Source organism: Labrus bergylta, chromosome 4, assembly GCF_963930695.1.
Source record: "Labrus bergylta chromosome 4, fLabBer1.1, whole genome shotgun sequence".
NCBI lineage: Eukaryota > Metazoa > Chordata > Actinopteri > Labriformes > Labridae > Labrus > Labrus bergylta.
Window position 1 is genome coordinate 11,107,453 of NC_089198.1, and position 22,919 is coordinate 11,130,371.

The following is a 22,919-nucleotide window of genomic DNA, read 5'->3' on the forward strand; positions in this document are numbered from 1 at the left end:
GAGCAATCACAGTTTTCAGAAATAAAAGTGCCACAATGAACACAATGTCAAGATTGTTTAATGAAAGCGTCACGTTCGGTCACAGCATGGGTCACTTCCATCTCAAAATAATAAAGCTTTGTAACAATATCCACAATTTCCCCCACGGACAGATTTACTGCCGGCTAAGTTTGTCCTCTTTTCCTGCCTCGCTGACCTCCAGGGGTCATGCGTCGGTATTTTGGTCTCATAAAAGTGTCTGAGCCGCTACTGAGGCTGCATCCCAGTCCCCTGTGTCCATTCATAACCTCGGAGCGGAAACAGACCAACAAAGACAGGAAACAATCGGGAAGAGCGCTCCATGATCTTCTACGACCACTATTGTGCAGGTCGGAAAAGGATCATGGCGCCAGCGCTGACTGATGCGTGTGGGAGCTGCGACAAAGCCGGCAGAGAAGAGAGCTGAGGGTCAACGGTGAGGCGGTACACATCCCCCTATCCCACTACCCACTTCGTACTTCATACTTCGTATGACCGGTGACCTCGCTTTTCCTTCCGATACGACTTGGCTGCGGGACCGATGTGTTCATACCCACCATTACACCACAGTGTTACTCTCCTGTTTCCTAGCAGCAAGACTAAACAATAGCCGTCCACTCTGTCTGCAAACACAGACACACAGACACACACAGAGGTTATGTCCCTGAGTGATTTATTCCTCGTGTCTGTGTAGCCATTACACCCATACTGACCCTGACAAATCTCCCAAGTCCATCTTGTGATTGGTGGACAGACGTGTGTGATGTGAGCCAAAACTAAATTTGGATCATCCATATCAAGAAAGGTCCTCACCTGACCTGGCTCAAATGTGCTTCACAGCAATACTCCAATTGTGACAGCCTGCATCAAACTATGGTTTTATCTCCTTCTGCCCACGGGCCGCAAAGACACACGTGTGAAAATGGAAAAAACAAACTCAAGAGGCTCAGGCAATTCCAAATACTGGTGTAAGCTGCAGTGGTTGCTGAGGAGGAAGACAACAGCCCCCTCCTTGGTGTCTCACCTCAGACAGAGGTTGCATAATTAAGATCACTTTTAATACGGTGTACACGAGCCAACTGGGAGAAACATTTATATCTCTGGGCTCAGTGGACGACCGGCAACAGAAAATACTCCTCGATGGAAATTAATACATTCTGCGTCTGACGAGAAAAGTAAAAGACTAAAATGACAACATATAAACCCCAGTGTTTCCCCTACCATTATATTAGGGGGGCAGCCCGCCCCCCCCCCCCCCCAACAATTTTTTTTAAGATTAATTTTTGGGCTTTTTTGGGCCTTTATTGTAGGGATATGATAGTGGATAGAGTCGGAAATCAGGGAAAGAAGTCATTTAAAGATACCTTTCCGATAGAAAAGGACAGCAAGAGCATGAACAGCATGAACACCAAGATTCCTTCAAGTGTTCGTGTCGCCGTGTCGGCATGTCCCCACCCCCCCAACGCTTTAAACCTAGGGGAAACACTGAACCCCACGACAAGAAAAAACTCTTCAGAAATTGAAGTGTAAAACACGCATCAAGTTTTCTGCAGGGTTCAAAAGGTTTAAGATAAAAAAAATAATAATCATCTTTTTATCGACAAGAATTTGATTTAAAGTACACTGAAAAACCATCAGGCATAACTTGGCTTAATAAATACAAACTGATTGGGGAAAAAAAGAAAAAAGAAAGAGATAAATTAGAAGTTCACAATCTTGCAAAAATTGGAACACATCTATTATGAAATGATCGCTTACTTTAGCCTGTTTATTAAAAAGAAATTCAATTAAATGTTTTTTTTTTTCTAAATACAATTTTACTATTCACTTAGCAGACGCTTTCATCAAAGCGAGGAATATCAGAGAGGAAGTACAACACAAGCAAAGATCTAGAGAGGAAACAGCGTCAGTAAGTTTAAATGAATAACTTTAAATCTGATAGGACACACAGGCGCAGACAGGAAGTGACCAGAGGCAGAGCACGACCTCGACCGCTGTTCTTGAGTTCTAATCAGAATCAAAACCATCCTTAATGTCGTCATCGTCATTATCAAACTAAACCAACATCATCATCATCAGTATCAGTATCATTAAGGTTGAAGGTGTTCATGAAAGAGCAGGGGGGTCTTTAGGTTTTTCTTAAAGGTGCAGAGGGACTCTGCAGATCAAACTGAAGGTAAAGAAGACTTTTTTATGGGTTTGATTACGTTGAAAATGAAGCATTTATTAGTTTAAATATGTGAAGGCATTGTGATTGGAGCTGTTGTTCCCATCATCTCGATCACTTTAAACTTTAAGCCCCTCCAACAGGCCAGAGTAAGAAGTTCTGTGTGAGAGGTGTTAAGCATCAAGATATTTTTATACAAGTTAGTGAGAGAGGAAAAACCTTTAATGTATGCACACGTATATGACTCAGACAGTGCTTCAGACATTTTTTTTCAAAATCTAAATAGATATTAGAGATATGTGAAGTTAAAGGCTCCCTGAAGGCTAAAGTTTTTTTTTTAGAGCGGCCACTGTTGCATGACATTCCCCTCTTTATCTCCCTCTCCCCTCGTTACCAGTAAGTCATTTCTCTTCTGAAGAACATGAGCCCAAAACTACTGAAGAAAAACAAACAGATTCAACATTTCACTCAATATTTGCTGGTTATATAGATATAATATATGTATAAAATAACCATTTCAATCACATGTATGTATTGTTTTATATGAATATAAAATGTTTTTTACAGAAAGTCCTGATTTCTTAACGGATACAAAGACAATATTTCCAGTTGGCAGACTCTCAGAGCTCAGGCTAATCTGTTCTCACAGTCTAGAAAAAGCTGTGCCACATAACAACCATTACCAAAACATAATCAAATGTGTCTTATCTTCAAATCAGGGTTGGCAAGAAACCGTTATTTATAAAAGTAAACAGACAAAAGTGCAGTGTGTTAGCCTTCCAGACAGCTCATTACTCTAACTCCGTTTAAAGAGGAAATAAAGGCCTTTTTTGTTACGCAGGACGTTTCATATTGCATAAAAGTTAATGTGCCATTTTATTTTGAGAGCAGCAAGCTCATGTAGGACATTATTTATGGAGACAGTTCATTATGACATTATTACTCATGATGCATAACAATCAATGTGGAATTATAACCTTGTAATTCCTAGACAACCGACGCTAATTATTTATCCATCTAGTCCATCAACCTCGTTTTATAGCACTTTGTGTCACTTTAATGGACAGTGAATGTGATGAATGTTATTCTTTTGTTTTAGAGACACAAAGCAACAACAATAAAGACGTTCTTCTTCTCTTGTTTAAATTTAAATAAAGGGTTTGTAACAGAATACAAACTATTAATTTACATCCTCATGCAACTATTGATTATCGTCAGTAACACAGGGCTTCAAGATCAGATCAGAACAGATCAGAACAGACCAGAACAGAACAGACCAGAACAGATCAGAACAGACCAGACCAGAACAGAACAGACCAGAACAGAACAGACCAGAACAGACCAGAACAGACCAGAACAGATCAGAACAGATCAGATTCTGATTCTGGTAGCTGGAAAGGTGCCAGTTCACTTCCTGAGCACTGCCGAGGTTCCCTTAAGCAAGTCACTGAACTTTATTTTACATACTTCATTAATCCTTGAGGGGGGAATTCGGGTTTACACAGGCCCAAAAAACGCACGTTCACAAACAGGACCTATGGAGCAGCTATATAGGGAGCATGCCAGAGGTGTTGGGGGGTTCGGTGTCTTGCACAAGGGCACCTTGGCAGTACTCGGGAAGTGACCTGGCACCTCTCCAGCCACCAGAACGACTTCCATACGTTGGTCCACACCGAGACTTGGCTTACTGCCGCCCCAATTTGTCAGTCAGATGACGCTGCAAAAACAAATGTTACCCTTGTCTAATTGACCGCTGCCCGTGTCCAAGTCAAAGTGGTTTAGCTGTAGGAGAAAATATAACATGTTCTAAACATGAATTTGCTCCACTTCCCCACAAGCACCTCGTGACATGAGTAAACAACAAACACGAACCTGAAGATGCAGAAGTAACATCCACAAGTGTTCAAGCTCTTTTTAGAGTTGTTTTGTATCTCTGAAATGTTTGTGTGTTTGTCTAGTCATTTTCTTTCTTGAAACTCAGGAACAAATCAACCACAATTTAGCCCTAATTTGGATCAACTTTGAGACAGATGATTGCAGGAATGAGATAGATGCTCCGCAGGATGATGTCTTATATTTACTAAAATTACAGCTGTGTGTGTGTTTGTGTGAGACTGTAGCCAAATCTAATCAGCTTCAGTAATGAGCATCTCCTGCAACCTACTTAGCCACTTTGTTAAAAGGAAAGCACCCAATTTAGTTTAAAACAAAAAAAAAAGGAAGAAATTAGCAGAAGCAGTTCTGGGTGAAGTTCAAATGACCCTTGTTATAGAAGCTAGGAAGGGAAATGGGTTGTGACTCCAAACATGGGAGCTTAGCCAAGCCTCGTGGTTGTGCAGCTTTGTTTTCTGTTAGACTTCAGAGTGTGTGTGTGTGTGACCTGCAGTGACCTCTGGCAATTACAACACTTAACCACTACCTTATGTTTGAGTTACAAACCTATTTAAAACCAGCAAAATCACATTATGGTTTCTGGTTTTTTTTAAATTTAGAGCTCACTGATATTGCCTTAAAAAATATATATTTCTATGAGATCTATTGCTCATAAGGGTTGCCACAATATCGGAATTTTAATCTTGGTTTTGATACCAGTACAATTAAATGATATCAATGCCTACTTTTATACCAAAGCAACAAAAATACAAAATACAAGTGCTTAGTATTTGGTAATTTTTTATGTTTGATCACCAAAAGTTGCAGGCAAACTACTGCACACTGCCTAAATTGTGCAAGTACATCAGCAACCTTCCCTACTGCAATGTTGCCAACTTATTTGTACAATTCAGAAAACTGTGTTTAAAAGCTTCAGTGCTTTTTGATACAATCTGTAAAACAACAGTGATTGTTATTTTATTAACACGTGGTATCGAAAAGTATACTGATACACCTGACAACATTAGTAAGCATGCAAAAAAAAGAAAGTTAGGTGCACCGGTGGCCTAGTGGTTAGTGCGCGCCCCATGTGCAAAGGCTGTAATGCCCCAAACAGGCAGCACAGTATCGATTCCAACCTGTGGCATCTTTTTCCGCATGTCATTCCCCTCTCTCTCTCTCTCCATCTCGCTCTCCCTGACTTCTGACTCTATTCACTGTCCTGTCTCTAAATAAAAGGAATATAAAAAAATAAAATAAAGAGTTTGATTCCTTTTGGCTTTAAAATGTTTCTTTTGGTATCAGATCTACACACTTAAAAGTATAAAATCCCCATCCAAAACAAAATAATAGAAAAGCTGTGACGAGAGAAGGGTAGAGAAAAGAACAACAACCAGTTTGGGGAGAATCGAATAGTTAAAGAACTACGGTAGGTCTGTAAAAAGCAGCAAAAGTGTTCATCTGAGGAGGTCACCAGCTGCCTTGCACTCTGTCCTGCGGTTCCAGCTCGGGCTTCACGGCTCTTTTCATGCTTTAGTGAAAGTAGGCAATAAACCACAGGTCCCGGACCACAAGACCGCAGGCCCTGCCCCAGCTGAATGCAGAGCCATGACTAGGGATCAGAGCTCGCCAGGCGACGTCTGGTCTTGATTCATCGCCATCGCACACAATTAGGAAGTCATCTGTGCAGTGAGATTTTTTTATACGACACTTTCTTCCCCTTCGACATTCACCGCAATGTGACAAAAGGCTCTGTGAGAAATCACCTCAAGCGAAAAGTAATTTAGAGGAAAAACCTACAAAAACAAAAACAAAAACAACAGCACAGAAGAGCTTAATAATGGAACTTGCTCAGCCAAAGAGAAAGTGAATGCAGCCACTAAAGCAAACAAATTTTAATAAGAGTCTGAGTGAGCTGACAAACTCCTTCAAACGGGGCTGTTTAACTCATGTATGCAGTGTTGCGTAATGGTGCGAGCCAAGGTGCTCAGACAGCACCCATGCGCAAAATTCTTCCCAGCACTCGAACTTGAACTCTTTGGCTGTGTGAAATGGGTGGGCTTGTCATTTTACAGTAAAAGAAAGAACACACGGGGAAGGGCCCGTGTCACGGCAGGGCGCTTCAAAAAGGGGAACAATGAGAAATGTGCAGTGATGTCTTCTGTAGCTCGTTCACACAACATGAGCAAGAACAACCCCCCCCCCCCCCCCTCCCCCCCGACTGAAGAGGGTAAACACCCAAAGACTAACTGGCATGGTGTTGCGTCACCTTAGAGTGCCGTTCAAGCTGCATTGACACAGAACTTGGCCTACTTCACTTAACCTGAGTAAATGACACAGCTCTGGCATTTCAACACTAAGAGGGGACACAACTAGCTTCTGCCAAAACAACTTCAAGGATGCAATTTATCTTCATTTTGACAAGTAGAAAACACATCTTTGATTTATAAATTGCCCCTTCACTTGTTGTTGTTTTAGTTCAGATGGAGAGCTGAATTCTCGGGGTGTTGGGATGTTTGAACGTGGTGCAAAAACACATTTAACACATAAATAAATTAAAACCACACAAGGAGTTATACCTGCTCTGCGACAAAGATTTATACAACAACACTGTCATGAAAACTACGTTTCTTATCTTGAACAAGTGTTGCGTAAATGTTAAAGATTGAACTGTTGATGAAGCCTTAACCTGTAATTCAAGAACTGTGAATAAGAAAATGAAATGTTTTCCTGGAAGCAGCTGGAGATTGGGCTGTGATCTAAGATTGAAAGATGACTATGGTTTAACAAGTACGATATGATTATCAAAGCTTTAAAAAAAAAAAATTAAAAAAAAACGCAGATCCTTAGTCATAATTACCGTATTTTCCGCACTATAAGGCGCACCGGATTATAAGGCGCACCTTCAATGAATGGCCTATTTTAGAACTGTTTTCATATATAGGGCGCACCAGATTATAAGGCGCATAGAATAGAACGTGTTTACAACTGAACAAGGCTGGGAGATATTGTGAATATATAAATATAAATACGTAGTGCATTCACAATAACTCAACGTTGTTCAAACGTTAATGTGCATATTCACAATATCTCCCAGCCTTGTTCAGTTGTAAACACGTAAAAGAAACTCAGTCTGATACCGCTAATTCAAACGTTAGTGCATAACTCAACATTGTTCAGTTACGTATAACACGTAAAGCTCACTTTTTCAGTTCATTCCCCGTCCACGAATCCCTCAAATTCTTCTTCTTCAGTGTCCGAATTGAACAGTTGGGCGAGTACGGCATCCAACATGCCCGGCTCCCTCTCGTCATTATCCGAGTCAGTGTCGCTGAGCGCCGTGTACAACCAGTATGGATCAACCAATTAACCAATTGATCCATATATAAGGCGCTCCGGATTATAAGGCGCACTGTCGTTTTTTGAGAAAATTAAAGGCTTTTAAGTGCGCCTTATAGTGCGGAAAATACGGTAACCCAAAGCTGCGGCAAGCGCAAGAGAGAGAGGAATGGTGGTCCAATCAAATTGACTAAGACCGGCTTTCCAAACTGATATAGAATTACATAAAGATGCAAAAGTTTGGTTTATGTCTCTTAGTGACAGACGGAGAGCAGAGGAGGTGACACTTAAGTTGTATTGAGTCCTGGTCTGTGGATTATTGGCCGTGAACTCCACACCACTTCACAATGATTGATGCACAGAAATCAACAGAAATGTCCCGTACATCTATTTCTGATAATTAAAAACTAAAAACCTCTCCAATTTGGTGCCAAGGATTTCTAATTATGTTGCTGCTGTCTCAAAACGGGACATTGGTTTTATTTGATTTTTTACTAGTTTAGAACCAAAAGTTTAAAATGAAGACTCATCATTTTGGGAAAAGTTCAAAATTGGGTCAAATTCTGTCCAGTATCGATTAAGCTGCCGGTTTGCGTTTCTGTAACACATTTTATGAATGTTTACTACATACGATGTTGGTTCACTATGGCGCCCAACCATGACCGTGTGATGGTCAAGGACGTAAAATATCACTGCATGTTGAATAAATCCAGTTCTACCGGGAAGAATTGAACACAGACCAGCTTCATCACGAGAGTTAGAACATATGACAAAAGATTGCTTACTTCTTTGACAGTGGTTCTGCGTCCAGCAGCGTTCACTGAAGTGTCCGTTGATGGTGGTAGTCTGGCAGGTGGTCTTTCCGATGGCGGCCCCCGGGCAAACATCTCCGCACTCTCTGTCGTTCTTGTTCGCCATGATGTAGTTGTCCTCCACTGTGTCGAGGATCTTGGACCAGTCCAGAGTGGAGAGGTAGCAGAGATCTGGGTTCTTCTCAATTCTCACGGCTCCACGGGTGATGTTCATCAAGTTTCGGAGGCCGATCTCTCGCAGCTGGAGCATCTCGAACATCACCAGGGCGTAGTTGAAGAACAGGTTGTTGCCTCTGATCACGGTGAGGTTGGGAAAGAGATCGCTGAGGCTCTCCATGCCGTAGACCCTGAAGAGCAACAGGTAGTCTGTGATCACCATCAGTTTGGGGAAAGTGAGGCCTCGGAAATCCTCGGGCTTGGTTCGGAACATGAGCAGGATCTTCAGGTGGCCTTCGATCACAGTGCAGTTCTCAAGCGTCTGCAGGTTGGTCACATTGTTCCGGATGTCCTTGCTTGGACACACTGAAAAGACAGAAAATACAAAGCTTTATTAGAAAATAAGGTTGCAATGATAAAAGAGTTCTAAACATTGGATACCAGTCTTGCAAGAATCAAATGCAACCTGTTTTGGCGGCACAGCAACAGAAGTACAAGGGCGCCGCATATTGGGAAATGATAATGAATTGTTCTTAATTAAGTCTGTCTCTGTCTAAATAGTACAAATACGTTGGTAACAATTTGTATTTGTACAATTTAGACACTACTGCCCTCGCTGCATCTTTTGGATAAAAAATATGACCTAATGGTGTGCTCCATTTGATGTCAGAACTCGGGAATTCAGAGTTGCCGGTTTGATACGTCATTGGGAACACCCCGCCTGAAGTCGGAATTCCAACTTGAAAACTGAGCAACTTCAGCAGTCAAGAGTTAAAATCCAACATGGCTGCTACTGCTACGTGCATCTACAGTTTAAGTTGCAGCTATTGTGTTTATTGGCAACTTAGTCCTCTGTTTAAAATCAATCAATGTGAACGTATCGTGCAAGTTCTATCAGTAGACATGTTACTTTTTGCACACAAACTATCCTGTAGTGTGATGTCATCACCATGTGTTAGCTAACAAAACAAAGGCACTCCTGGAGGCGTACATGTTGCTTGTCTGACTTGTTGCCAACTCGCAACTGGAACGCGGTTAACCCGGGTGTGGCGCAATCCCAGCTCCGAGATCCGAGTTCTGATGTAAATGGAACCCGACATAAGAACTGCAGTTTTTTTTTTAACAGCTTTAATACCTTTCTGATTGATCATTAAAAAAGGTGATAGTATCGTTTTAAAACACGTGGTATCAAAAAGTATCAAAAAATCGTAAACCTTAGAACTAAATAACATTGTGTATGAGCCACAGAATATCTTTCAAAATGTGTGTTTTATGTTGAAAGGCTGGGAGGCACAGTAAAGACTCGTGCCTCTAAGAATAGGGCATGTTGTGATTATGAAACAACGCAAAAATAAATTCCCAAAGACAATCAATCTTCTGGATTGGCCGAAGGATCGTACCTTAATAAAAGTGACTGACGTATTAGGCGAGACGTCAGTTTTGCAAACTAGGAAAACTGGGTTAAAGAAGTCTGAGACGTTCTCAAGGAGGATAAAAAAATAGCTCTTGGTAATTAGAGAGGATATTTTGCTGGAAAAGAAAAATGCGGTCATGTCTCTGGCTTTGATGAAGACCAGGCTATCTTTGCTGACGTGTTGTTTAGCAACCACATATCTGGCTGAGAGCCACTGTCAAATATGGAGCGCTGTCACCAGAGTGAGGCCATGCTCATCCTTAGTTATGCCGAGTTGATTTGTGGACTTGCTTCTGAAACTCAAGCCCATAAAAAACATTAGCTAATGCGTTAAAAATATTCGTCTGTGAGGGGGGATTGAGGCACTAACAGCCACGTATTGCACCAGTGGGAGATTTGTGGCTTTGTCAGTCTTCACCCAGACGTACAGTATGAGCCCATTGGGTGTGAAATTCCTTAACTATGCTATTGCACAGACAAAAAAATGAAATTGTATTTCAACACAACTGCAGGAGATATTCATTTGTTTTAAGTATAATATTATATTTGATTAACTACTAAGTTTAGTTTTGTTATATTTAGTCTTGGCATTATTATCATAAATCCTCTCACCCCTTATTGATGTTTCAGATCAGAAGGCCTTGGCAGAAGTGTCTTCTTAGCACTTATTTGCGCTATCAAAGGCCAAACAAATCCATGAGTTGTGATATAAAACACATAACCAGAAATGTTAATCCTCAACTTCAGATAGCCAAAAGTATAAACTCTTTGGCTTTAACTTTTTTTTAAACTTCTCATACGATGAATATGGAACATTTGATGACATCTTTTCTTTAGATTCCAAGTCCATGAATCACCATCTCTGATTGTTTCAGGTCTAAGATCCTTCTGTAAAATCTATCACACACTATTGCACTCAGGGGGTTTCTGTATGGAGGGAGCGGACACAGTAATTAAGGATTTCCTCGTCTCTCTTTTTCTGGAAATTAGCCAAACTCCAGAGCATATGCTTTTGTGACATAACACACAAGTAATGATGGTCATAAAAAATAAAATGTTCCTTTGCAGGTGCAACGTGGGACATTCCAGTCCCCAGTTTTGCAGTTCGTGAGTCCTGGGTGCAGCTGGTGGGAGTGCTGCCTGGTGAGAGGACTGTATTTGTTTACTAACTGGCCCACCATGGATCTGAGCACATCAGGCCAACTGGTCAGCCACGTGGGGAAGAGGTCTAACAGCTAGGCGTGCACCTCTTTATGGCAGCAGCTCATTTTACACCTTCTGTTACATAAGAGTACAAGACAACCGACACACACACACACACAGTGTCCAATCACAGAGTGTCCAAACAACAAGCTTTTCACTGCATGACCTTAACCAGCATGCTCACTATCTACAGTTCAGACTACAACTGTGAGGCTTGTTTAAAGTACACACCAAATGTCCTAACATGGGTTTAAACTGCAAGATCAAAGTTACTTGGCTGCATTTCTTTTTTTAAACTTTTAGAACTGCAGTTCTACTTGTGGTTTGGGGATTAGAGACGTTTTGTAAGCATGAGCGGCATGCCTCTAAACTTCTACACATCCACCTCCAAATGAAACAGGTCCCATCGACGTGACGGTAACTGCCAGGAGGAGTGTGCACCAGGGGAACACAGACGCGGTATTCACAACTACAAAGACTCTCTCTGTGTCTCACCCCACACACACACACTCTCAAACAAAAACAGTTTAACAGACAAAGACGCCAGAGGTTCAGTGCAAAGGGGATGGTGGTCCTGTAGCTGCAGCTGAGTCGGCCATCAGAGTACCGAGTGACCCTGGGAGGAGGCGAATCATCACAGGGCGGCGAGTCCACGCTCCCTTCAGTGTACGCTTTCAGCCAAGCCAGTATTTTTAGCACCACATTCCCAATGGAGAATTTAATACACTCCAGCCGTTCCGATAGTGGCTCGCATTGGATACTGGAACATGGCAGTCCTGGTGTGTAAGTGAGGAATTTCAGAGCGGCAGCAGAGAAAGGACTCTGGTCGAGCTGATTTTCTTCACGTGTGAGAGGACTCACTATGGAAACAAAACTTGGCAAAAGCTGGAATTTTTTTTTCCTCCTCCAAAACTATATTCGTTGCTGTTGTTGTACAGTGGAGCGTCGACCTTCAGTTCACCACCGCAGGAGAAAAACTTTAGCAAAACAAACCAGGTTCATACCAGAATTTAAATGTTGCCTGTATTGTGAGGAAAGAGAAGAAAAAAAACTGGGAGGATTTCACAAAGGTTACCATGGTGACCGGGCCAGCTCCAGCTCTCCATACATTCCCCGCTAACAGCCAGACCAGACCTAAAAAACACAGCGCCGGGGCTCTGAATCACCAATTAGAGTCATCAGAGAGGCTGCAGGTCTTCACTGACCGCTGCCCTCTGAAGTCTCTCACTGTCTGCACCCCTGAGACTAAATTAACTTTTAGGTTAATTAATAAGAAATGAGAAGTGTGAGAGTTTTCATTTTCTGGCAATACTGTGAGCAAGAACAGCCTGTTGATATTAAATGAGATCATAGCCGCACAGGAGCGAGCTTAAATCAAAGTTTAAAGGTTTCTGTTCGGAGTATTAGTCATCTAAAGAAAGGAGCATAAACAACAATTAAATTATCCTCCAAGCCTAACATGGCAAATTTGATTTGTATAGCTATAATAAATAGCAGAGTTAAATCAAAGTGTCGTCTTATCTAAGATGTTAAAATGGATCACAGTGGCTTCTGAAGAGATAATCAAATCAATGAGTACGGTGCAGAAGTTCATTCTTAGCCCTGACATAGTAGTTTGGCTGAATAGTCCCAACTAAAGCTTCATTTATTAGCTTTTAGATTTTCCATGGATGTGATTACATAACGGTGGATTGTGTTCTCCTCCCGTTGCGCTCCACATGGGACTGTTTTCCTGACAAAATCAGATCAGAACACATTCTGGTCTCATACCTGAAGCTTCTGCATTTGATGCAGAATATAAAAAGAGGGGATGCTGGTGGCCAAGTGGTTAGGGCGAGCATGCCGTGTACAGAGGCTGTAGTCCTAGAAGCGGACGGCCCAGGTTTATATCCAATTTGTGTCCTTTCCGGCTGGTCGTTCCCCACTCTCTCTCTCTCCCTACTTCTGACTCTAATCTACACTGTCCTATCTCTACAATAAAGGCATAAAAGATAAAGAATTAATCTTATTTTTAATAATCTAAAAAGAGATGTATTATGTGTTTAAAGTCGTATATAAAAATCTGAAAAAAATGTAAGCTTGTTTTGATCATCATTTTAAGCAAACATTTTAAGACCCCATTCACATGTTTTAAAAGTACAATCAGGCTCTGGATATCTAATTCTTCACATCATGTTGGGAGTTGCAAACATGAGGGTAAGGTTGCTGCCACATTGAGTAAAATATATGTACTTCCCTTCTTAGTGGAAACTCTATTTTTTATAGTTTTATATATATATATATATATAAGTGCTTCATTTCATCTCTCAAAAAGGTGAACTGAGCTGGCAGGTTTTTCTGTTTCCAATTCAGCAAAATTCATGTTCTTGCTCACAATTGAGGATGTCTTATCTTTATAGAAAAAAGTATGATATTAAAACTGAAAGGGGTCCGGAAAAATAATTATATCTCATATGAATCAATGGAAAATAACAGCAATTATTCTAAAAACAAGTTGGAGTTTCAAAGGTTGTAAATGGCTTAAATTCTGTTCTCAAAGACTAAAATAAGAACAACATGGAAAATGAATGTCTGCATTTTGGACTATCGTTTGAACACAAGTCATGTGACAACGACACCTTCAGCCCCACAAAGCTGATATCTTTATTGATTGGGGGGGCGGGGGGAACAACAACAGCAGACTAATGAATAATGCAAAAGCTCATTAACTGCAGTCCTACACTTAAATGCAAAGTGTAATCACATGCAGCGTGCACTGCAATCAGACTGTGTCGAGATATTTTCAGTGACACTTGAAGGTGGCTTACATTGTGACATGAGTAGACCTCAGCAAGGTCAGCCTGACGTGAAGCAGTCCCCCCCCCCCCCCCACACACACACACACACACACAAGAAGTCGATATATTGACATCAAAGAGGTGACGCCTTCTGTGAAACTGCTTAGACAGTCCTCATTCTGTACAATAATGCAGACAAGTTCAAAACAAAAGCAGATTAAAAATAAGCCGGGGATGACATTGCCGAAGTCCTTGTAATAAATCCACATAGATACCGTTGTGAGCGCCTGACGTAGATCACATCTGGGGTCACTAAATTTAAATCAGCATGGACTCGGCTATAACTCTGAACACATACTGAACATATCGCTACACAACGTGAGCTTGAACAAACCCACAATCCTTTCACTGCAGCTGCAAGCATCAACAGGCATCTTGTGAAGGAGGTGAACGGAGTTGGAAAGGGTGTGTGTGGGTGTGTGTGGGTGTGTGTGTGTGGGGGGGGCAACAGGTTGTCAGACTGATGGCGTAGGTATATAACCGCTGCTGGGCCTCGGAGTGAACTGAGGCCTCAATAAGCACACAGAAACACAAACACCAAGTGATTGCAACACTTCCCCTTTCAAGGTTTCGCCGTTCTGCTGTTTTCCAAACTGAGACTTGAACACACCGCAGATCCACAAAATGCCGAGGTCACCGTGTTACATGTTCACTGTGTCCAAACGGACATGTGATGTAATCCACTTTAAGGCGGGCTGTAAAACCTAATTATCTGTCAATTTAAAAGGGAAACACGCACACATAGGGAAACAAATTGTCAATACCGCTAGGGGGGAAAAATGGCTTTATTCAAAACCTATTTCTACCCATAGGACAAAAGGCTCTGTAACATTTGAGCTTGAGGTCATGTCTGATAAGTCAAAGTACTTTGAATTCTCTGGAGAATATTCTGCTGTGTTCTCACATCAGCTCACTCGGACTTGCTGCTGAAAGAAATACAACTGGCAGGAGAAACTCCGGGTGGAGTCTGAGTGAAAAATGTGGCAGTTTGCGTTCACACATGTATCAAAAACAAACTGCTCCTCCTGCAAATATCCAGAGTTTTTCAGGAGTTTTCTGCAAGTGCGAAAGCTCGAGAGTTTTTTCATCTCAGAAATTGAAATTGCAAGGCCTGCATCATATGTGCAAAATATAATTTACTGCCATAAATTCAGACTTTTGTGATGTGTTCATTGTAATAACAATGAAATTGGGATGAGTAGTGAAGCCCTAATCAAATCTATAAGTTATGCAACTGTCCAGGGATGTGACTTAGGAGTCATCTTTACGAGTTCAGGCTCTCCTATAAATGTCTAGTAAGCAGGGTCGGGGGTACAGAGGGTTGTCCAACGTGCCAGCGGCTGGTCAGGGTGACATGAAGTGCAGCACATTGACAGTACATTACAGTGCAAAAGGTCAAGGAATAAAATTTGTAATAAAAATAAGTAGAGTAATCCAGTCTGCAGTGTTCATACTGAGGGAACGGAAAGAGAGAAACTGTAAAACCACAACGTTCCCTCTTGGGGTTTTGTTTGATGTGAATCCTTGTAGACAAATGTCTCCAGACCAAAGATCCTTTTGTGCTTCTGTTGCCCACCAGCTGCATCCATTTACCAATTATTCTCTTTGCCAACGTTGGCAGTGAGGTAATTATTACCTCTGAAGCGTGATGCACAATAACAAACGCATTTCCTTTCAGCGGGGTCAGAGTCAGTGGTACAGATCTGACACAACAAGGCTTTTTTTTTTGTTTTGTTTTTTTAATCAGGCGTCTTTGTGGTCAAAGTGAGACATTACAGGTGTGGCAGTTTTCATAATGAACCTGTCGACCCGGATTAGAAAGCAACTGTAGGAGGCTGACAGGTGCAGAAATCAATCTACTGTACACACGTCAGACACACTCGTGACTTTAACACTCGAGACAACAGTGGCAGGTTAACTGCAGTGTCTCGTCTGAGTGTTTCTGTTGTGAAGCAGCGTCGGGCGGGGGCGGTTTCATCACCTCACTATTCCTCTCCTTGTGAGGAGGCATAAATCAAAAGGTGCCAGGTCGCCGATTGTCACCCCTCTTACAGAACCTGCTTTGACCAGATCTGTGCTCAACAACAAGCCAGAGGCTTCACAACAACTGCCTGCTGCCTGACACTGTTCACAAAGTGATGTTTCATCATGGCACGACGACTCGCTGCAGTCGGACCGACATTTAATCTCACACCAACCAAACTGGAAGATAACCACAGCTTCTACCTCTAATGTAGTGTCGATACATTCAGGTTGCATGGATAAGAAGAAAAAAAAGATTTAGACTGTCATATTGACGGAGATTGAATTTCTAGAAACCTCAACGATGGCGGTTGAAAACATATTCCGTCTGCTACATAATAAAACATGTTTAACCTGTAATGTGGGTTGCAACTGATTGCTATCAGGGTTTAATAAAGTTAAATGTAGGGACATGTGATTTCTGCGATGCGGAGGACACTGCCGGAAACTGACAAAGAAAATGGAATGAGCTGTGAAACGCTGAATTTCTCGCTCCTCTGCTGTCTGCATGTAGAAGCAACGCACGACGCACTGAAACACACAAACACTTAAGTGTCCACACACACAGGAGCGCCAGCCATCATGCACATCCGATTACTTTTAGAACAGGAGAACACAGCCCGTGATCCATACGGACCTGAGTCTTTATGGTCGGGAACGTATGTGATCCAGTCAAAAGGTCGGTTCTGAATTATTTGTATCCACTCTCAGCGTGTCTGCATTAATCAACAATCGGCAACTTAACCGGCTGTGAACGTATCCACACGAAACAGCGCTGCGTTACATTCTCACACGGAGGATAACCGCCGACAAAGCAACTCCTCGTGTGGCTGCAGGAGCTGGGGATCGATCGAACCCCCAAACTTCCGACTGAGAGACGACTTCCTACCACTGAGCCAAAGCCGCCCCACTGCATTGTAACGCTTCATGCTGCTGCTTTTCCTGTTTCTTGATGCAAAACAAAAACTTGCCAGGTTCTCATTTTCCAACACTTGTCAATAAAAGTCTGAAACTTCGGTTGCAAAAAGTTGCTGCCACACGGCTTGACACGCTCACATAATTAACACACAATTCAACGTCTTTAGAAACGTTTTATGCAACCGACAAGTTTATTAATAAACAGGTCGCTTCATCTGTTGTCTCATTTACTTTTCCAGGCTGCTGTAAGACTCATTGGAAGAGGGGCTGAACCAAACAGGGTATAAACAGAAGGGAGATTTTGTTCTGTTAGGAAATAGACTCCCACATGGTAACCCCATATGACAGCTCATTATTATTCATTGATTTTAACATTACAAACTCTGATTATCTGGAATACTTTCCTTTACTTTTCAAATTGTAAAATATCTGTCAGGATGAAAATAAAAATCCTAAATCATGCAGCCTTACATGGTAGTAACACTTATTTGTATATAACTATATATATATATATATATATATATATATATATCTATGTGTGTGAATATAGCTAAACACATGTCATTTTTTCATGATTATTATTAGATAGCACAGCTGAACAGAGGGAGGAAATGTTTGATCGGGAAAGTGGGGGGGATTCAAACCCACGGCGAGGACTTCAGCCTCTGTACGTTGGGCGCGAGACACAACCGCTGGGCCATCTGGTGCCCCGATAAACATGTGATTTAGTCTGAAAACACAAAATAAAGGTTTAAGAGTCATGTAGCCTGAGGGACTGGCAACATTGCTGACATGTTATACATGATATACAAAATGAGCACAGGCACGTTGTCTTCTTCAGCTCATAGGACGGTTAGCGAGCGGTGGCGTGACTCGAGAAACAGGTTGAAACTCTTAACAAGTCAAAACTGAGAATTTCGTTCAAGCGTTTGTTTGAGGGGTCTTTCCAGATTCTGGAGATATGATCAGAACAGCTGTGAGTAAGTGCTCATGAACTATCTGCTGTTGTCTTTTTAAAGATCACTATCTCTCTTTTTCAAGAAAAATAAAGGGAGGCTTTGCTCATTGACTCTTGCGACATTAGAGGACCAATCAGGGGCTAACTGGAAGTAAGAGGGTTTTTTTTTTTTTCAAATTGGCAAAATTGTTCAAACTGTCAGGCAATGCTTAATAAAGCACTTCAATCCCCACACTCCATACTTATGATAAGCTTTCATTCTTAAGTGATTTCTTCTTTTTTTTTCCCCCATCAAGCTGAGCTGGACAGCGTCCAAACAAGTAGCTCAGAAGCTTCTGACCTGACTTGGACACCGGTCGCTCCACTTTTTGAAATTGTGCTCAGTGAGAAGCCCAGGTTCCCCTTTTCTTCCTTCTGCGGTTCACGTTCACAACATGCTCTTTATTTATGTCTTCAAAGTCTTGCTCAAACTGGTCCGATGACATTGCTCCATTCACTCACTCTCCCCCCCCCCCCCGATACGATCTGATGAAAGGTGAGAGAGGGAGCGCTTCTCTTTTCCTTCAGCGTGGACTCTTTAGACCGATTACTGACACTGACTGCAGAGATACAGTTTGTGGGGTACGAACTGCGTTTTCATAAACTACACAGATGACGAGTGTGTGCTGTTGTGTGAATGCTGAAGATTTAAGAAACATTTAATCTTTATAATAAGATAAGAACAAAATGAATTGCTTCATCAGTTACTACAGTATAGTAGCTCATAAAAAAAAAAAACTTCTGTAAACATAATTTCTGTGGACACAGGACTCTCTGTCGAACATTAAGATTTTAAGGAAGTAGTTGAAAGCAAAAATAGTATCACTCCACTACATCTACTTTCCTGTAGTAGAGGTTTTGCAATTCAGAATATATGTTTTTCTTCAGTCATCTGTCATCAGTTTCTGTAGAATTTGGTGATTTCATTTCACAAGAAAGTAATGACACATGATCTTAAACACAGCAACTTTTCCTTCCAACTAAGCCAAAGGTGAAAAGATCTGTCTGATTTATTTTGCTATTTCAGTCTGACAAGTAGGGAGACCACCAGCAGGGATTTAAACAGAAAACATCTCCTCCCCGTGACTTTCACTGCAATCACCTGCTTACGTTGAAATTCATCATATTTCCTGGTTATAATGATTAACTATGAAATGCCATGTTTACCAGGCTGCTCTCTGTTGTTGTCACCCTGAGAACACACACTCCTGTAGAGTCATTTAAATCAACAAGTCGTCCTACAGGTTTGCTTTACGTTTCCTCATTGCTAATGTTTGCTTAAAGAAACAGATTCCGACAGAGAGAGAAACAGCGAGCCTGTGTGCGGCCATTGTGGGGTCTGAGAAATGTGAAAATGTCTCCGGGGCGATTGCAAATGTGTTCATTCATTCTTATCACCCCGGTTCGTTCGCTGGTGAATATAAAGGGATTGTCAGGAGCTGTAAAGAGGGCTTATTGTTACATTCCAGCACTGACCACAGCAACAGGCTTTCCTCTCCAACAACAACAACCGACTAATTCTTCTCATTTCTCAGACATACTTTTTTTATTTGGGGGGGGGGGGACAAAACCTTTTGTTTACAGTTCCTGCAGACTCAAACAGCAGATAAGTGTTAACCTTTGTCCCGTCAATGCAGTGACTGTCTTTTAAAACATCTGTTGCTGCCAGAGTGCTTTCATCAAATCATCAAATCACACGCAAAATCGAAATGACTTAAAAAAACATCAAGGGCTAAACGATGAATCAAAATAATATCAAAATTCCAGCCGTATAAATGTACAATAATAGCAGCTACATATTTGTTATTCGAATATGTTTTTTAATTAATATACGATGTGATGCCAAACCATAGAATAGAATAGAATTACTTTATTGATGCCAAACTGGGAAATTGTGGATGTCTACATATCTTGTTTTCCAGATGTTTAAAAGCATAGAAGTTTGTTTTTGTACAGCTGTCGTACAATGATAATGATTTTACATTTCTTTTTCAGGAAAAATGATCGACACTCTTGAAATATATCACAATCTTTACATTCCACTGAGTCACAATAATTGCAATAAAATGTACATTCATGTATGTTATGTAGCTGTGATGATAACACTGCATCAGGGATGTATTAGGGCTGGGAAATATATCGAGTTTTTAAGATATATTGATATATTTTCAAACAAGATATAGGGTAAGACAATATCGTTAATATGGATATAGTTTATGTTGCATTTAAATAACATTACAGAGGTGCCAGGTCACCTTTTTTCTCATCTCACTGATGATGACTGACTGTCTGTCCCTCTTAACTCTGCTCCTCTCTCTCTCTCTCTCTTTAATTGTATCTAAGGAACATTTTTATTTAATTATATTACTTTTTAAATTCACAAACAGGTAGTTTATTTTTCCATGTGTTTTCACTGTTAATAAAAACACATATCGATACATATCGAGTATCGCCATTCAGCTAAACAATATCGAGATATATATCGTTTTTTGTTTTGAAAGAAATTCTTAGAACAAATTTTGTTCTGACATGTTTTGTTTTTAGTAACCTAGCAGTGTCTTTGTAATAAGGGTAGGTGTAATAAGCTAAAGCTTCAGCCTCCACCTTTTCGGTTTTTTTCTTGTGACCGAAATAAATGATTACTACATATGACTTTTGGTCCATATCGCCCAGCCCTAGGATGTATGCCTAAATCAATTACTAGGCCATTTTTTTAATGCTATTATTCTATTTTTAATGAAATGCTATTAAAGACTTGTGTTTAGTACAGAAAGCATGTGCTAAACATTAATAATAATTAAAATCTCAGTTATTTATATGCCATGTTTTTATAAAAATCTTCGAGAAACCATAAAAATAAAAATAATTAATTTTAAATATTGGTACTGAATAACTGTGTCAGATGTATCTTTTTATTGCTGCTGTAACAATTTATTTTAAATTATTTTTTTAATTATTTGGATGAAATGTGGTGATTATGTTATATTTTATCACTTCTGGTTCCTGTGTGTTGCATAATGTTGTTTTTCTTACAGTGGTGCAAACACAGCCACGTATTCACACTATTTAAGAAAAAAATAACTAATGTTGTTGTTGTTGTTTTAAATAAATGCATTAATAAAATGTAATAATAATGGTTACTTACCCTCTGCTTCAGCTCGATGACAGCTCATGAGAAAGACTCCAGCAGTCAAAACAAAACACAAACACAAAGTCCGGAGCCTCATCACTGACTCGGGATAAGTCACTATTCCGTGTCAAATACAGAATAATCCTTTTGGTAGCTCAGACTGGTGGATATATATGCCTTCAGGACACTGGTTTTGTTTCGCGACATGGGCCAACAGGTAAACAAAAATAAATAAAAGACATCCCAGAAGATGGGCGGAGGGAACGACCAAGTCCAACGTGTTCAGTCAAACACGAGCTAACGACGCTGCTACAGTTAGCCACCTCATGGAGAGAGAGAGGAACAAACCCCCCCCCACCACCCCCCCTGTTAACAAACAAACAACAGCACAAGACACGGCTGCTCCCTTTGTGTCAGCTACTGCATTGTCGTGTTGAATTGCTGCAGCTAAGTTTGTCCGTGTCGACGTTTAAAAAAAGCAGAAAAACACACCAACGGGAGTTGTTGTTGTTGTCGTCCGGGACTGAAGGTGGTGTTAGCCGCTAGCTGCGTTAGCTCGACTCCGCTGCTCCAGCACCAGGCCACGGGGAGAAGTTTGAGGCATGCGTGGAGAGGGAAGAGGGGGGGGGAGGAGGTGTGTGAAAAAAACACCTCAAGTCCTTTTTAAAAAAGCACAACACGTAACAGCCGACTTCACCTAGTGAGATATGAGTTTCTTTTTTTTTTTTCCCCCACGCAGCTTGTTTTGCTCCAATGCGACAACTCCTCCGCCAGTGTGTGCAGAGATTTGCAGAGATCCTCTGTGACAGACTTCTTCGTGGCTCTGCAGCTACTTTTTCTTCTTCTTCTTCTTCTTCTTCTTCTTCGTGGTTTGTTTGGGAGTCAAAAATGCAAAATACACACAGTGCTGTGATCCGGGTTTGTCTTTATGCTCGGAACAAGCTCACAGCCGTGGGAACAATTTGAGAGAAAGAAAAAGCTTTTTTTTTTTTTTGATAGATTATGTCTCCTTCTTCTTCTTCTTCTTCGTCCACCACGCCACAGAGGTAGATTGTACAGTCTCTCTCTCTCTCTCTCTCTCTCTCTCTCTCTCTCTCTCTCTCTCTCTCTCAGGTCCTGCAGGATCCCCCTTCTTCTTCTTCTTCTTCCCAGCCTCTCTCCGCCAGTAAACAAACCCTGCCAGTGAGCCAGATGGGTTCGAGGGGAAATACGGACTGGAGCTTATTGGATTACACAACAAACTTGATCCTGCTGTCAGGCGGCTGTCAAGAAAAGTGAATGCTGTGTAATGTGCAGAAATAAAAATAAACACTTTTAGAAGTAAAATTGTGCGTTAAATTTCCAGGTAACAAAATGTGCTTTATTAAACCCGAATATGTATTTGATTGATGAAAAAAAACATTTGAAATAGAATTAGTATTAAAACATACAACAAATCTTAATTATAATAAGTAGCGCATTTCAGAAAAATGTTGGCTTTTATTTAAGTATAATTTATATTCATACTTCTGGATAACTTTTGAGTAACTCCCTGACGATCCATACATTTTATCTTATTTTATTTGTATAGTACAGCTCATATAAAACAAATAAATAAAAACAGTAGAAACTCATTTTGATGTGAAATCCAAAACACATTTATGAAAAGGACCTTACACCATCCCACACAAAACACCTTCACACATACACCTGTTGATCGGTAAGTTAGCAGTTACAAGACAAAGAAATACGTTCATTTGCACTTATGAGTTTAAAAGAAAACGTAGAAACAAATTTTAATTCCATTTGTTAATTACCTTATTGGTTAATCAACTCATTGCTTCAGTTGTTTAGGCTCGAGGAGACTGAATAAATAAATTAATTTGACGTTTATAAATAAATTGAGTAGAAATAGAAAGTTGCAGAGAATGTGGAGTTATGGGTAAAGAACAAGTGTACTTTGACATTATACTAATGAACAGGGCTTTCTGTTTCTGTTCTTTATTTCCACCATTAGTGTAAAAACGTTCAGCCTCCTCTAGACTATGAAGTCCT

At 40.8% G+C, this 22,919-nt stretch overlaps 1 protein-coding gene across 1 annotated transcript in view; it reads right to left on the reverse strand.

Annotated features, from left to right (window-relative positions):
* LOC109999886 (insulin receptor) overlaps window positions 1-21,995 on the reverse strand; it is a 62,732-nt gene extending 40,737 nt beyond the window's left edge. Inside the window, exons 1-2 of the mRNA XM_020655041.3 lie at window positions 20,901-21,995; window positions 8,182-8,730 (exon numbers count right to left, since the gene is read on the reverse strand). Of these exons, the coding sequence (XP_020510697.1) occupies window positions 8,182-8,730; window positions 20,901-20,982 (631 nt within the window). The 5' untranslated portion in view covers window positions 20,983-21,995. The remainder of the gene's footprint in view (window positions 1-8,181; window positions 8,731-20,900) is intronic.
* Between the last annotated feature and the right edge of the window lie 924 nt (window positions 21,996-22,919).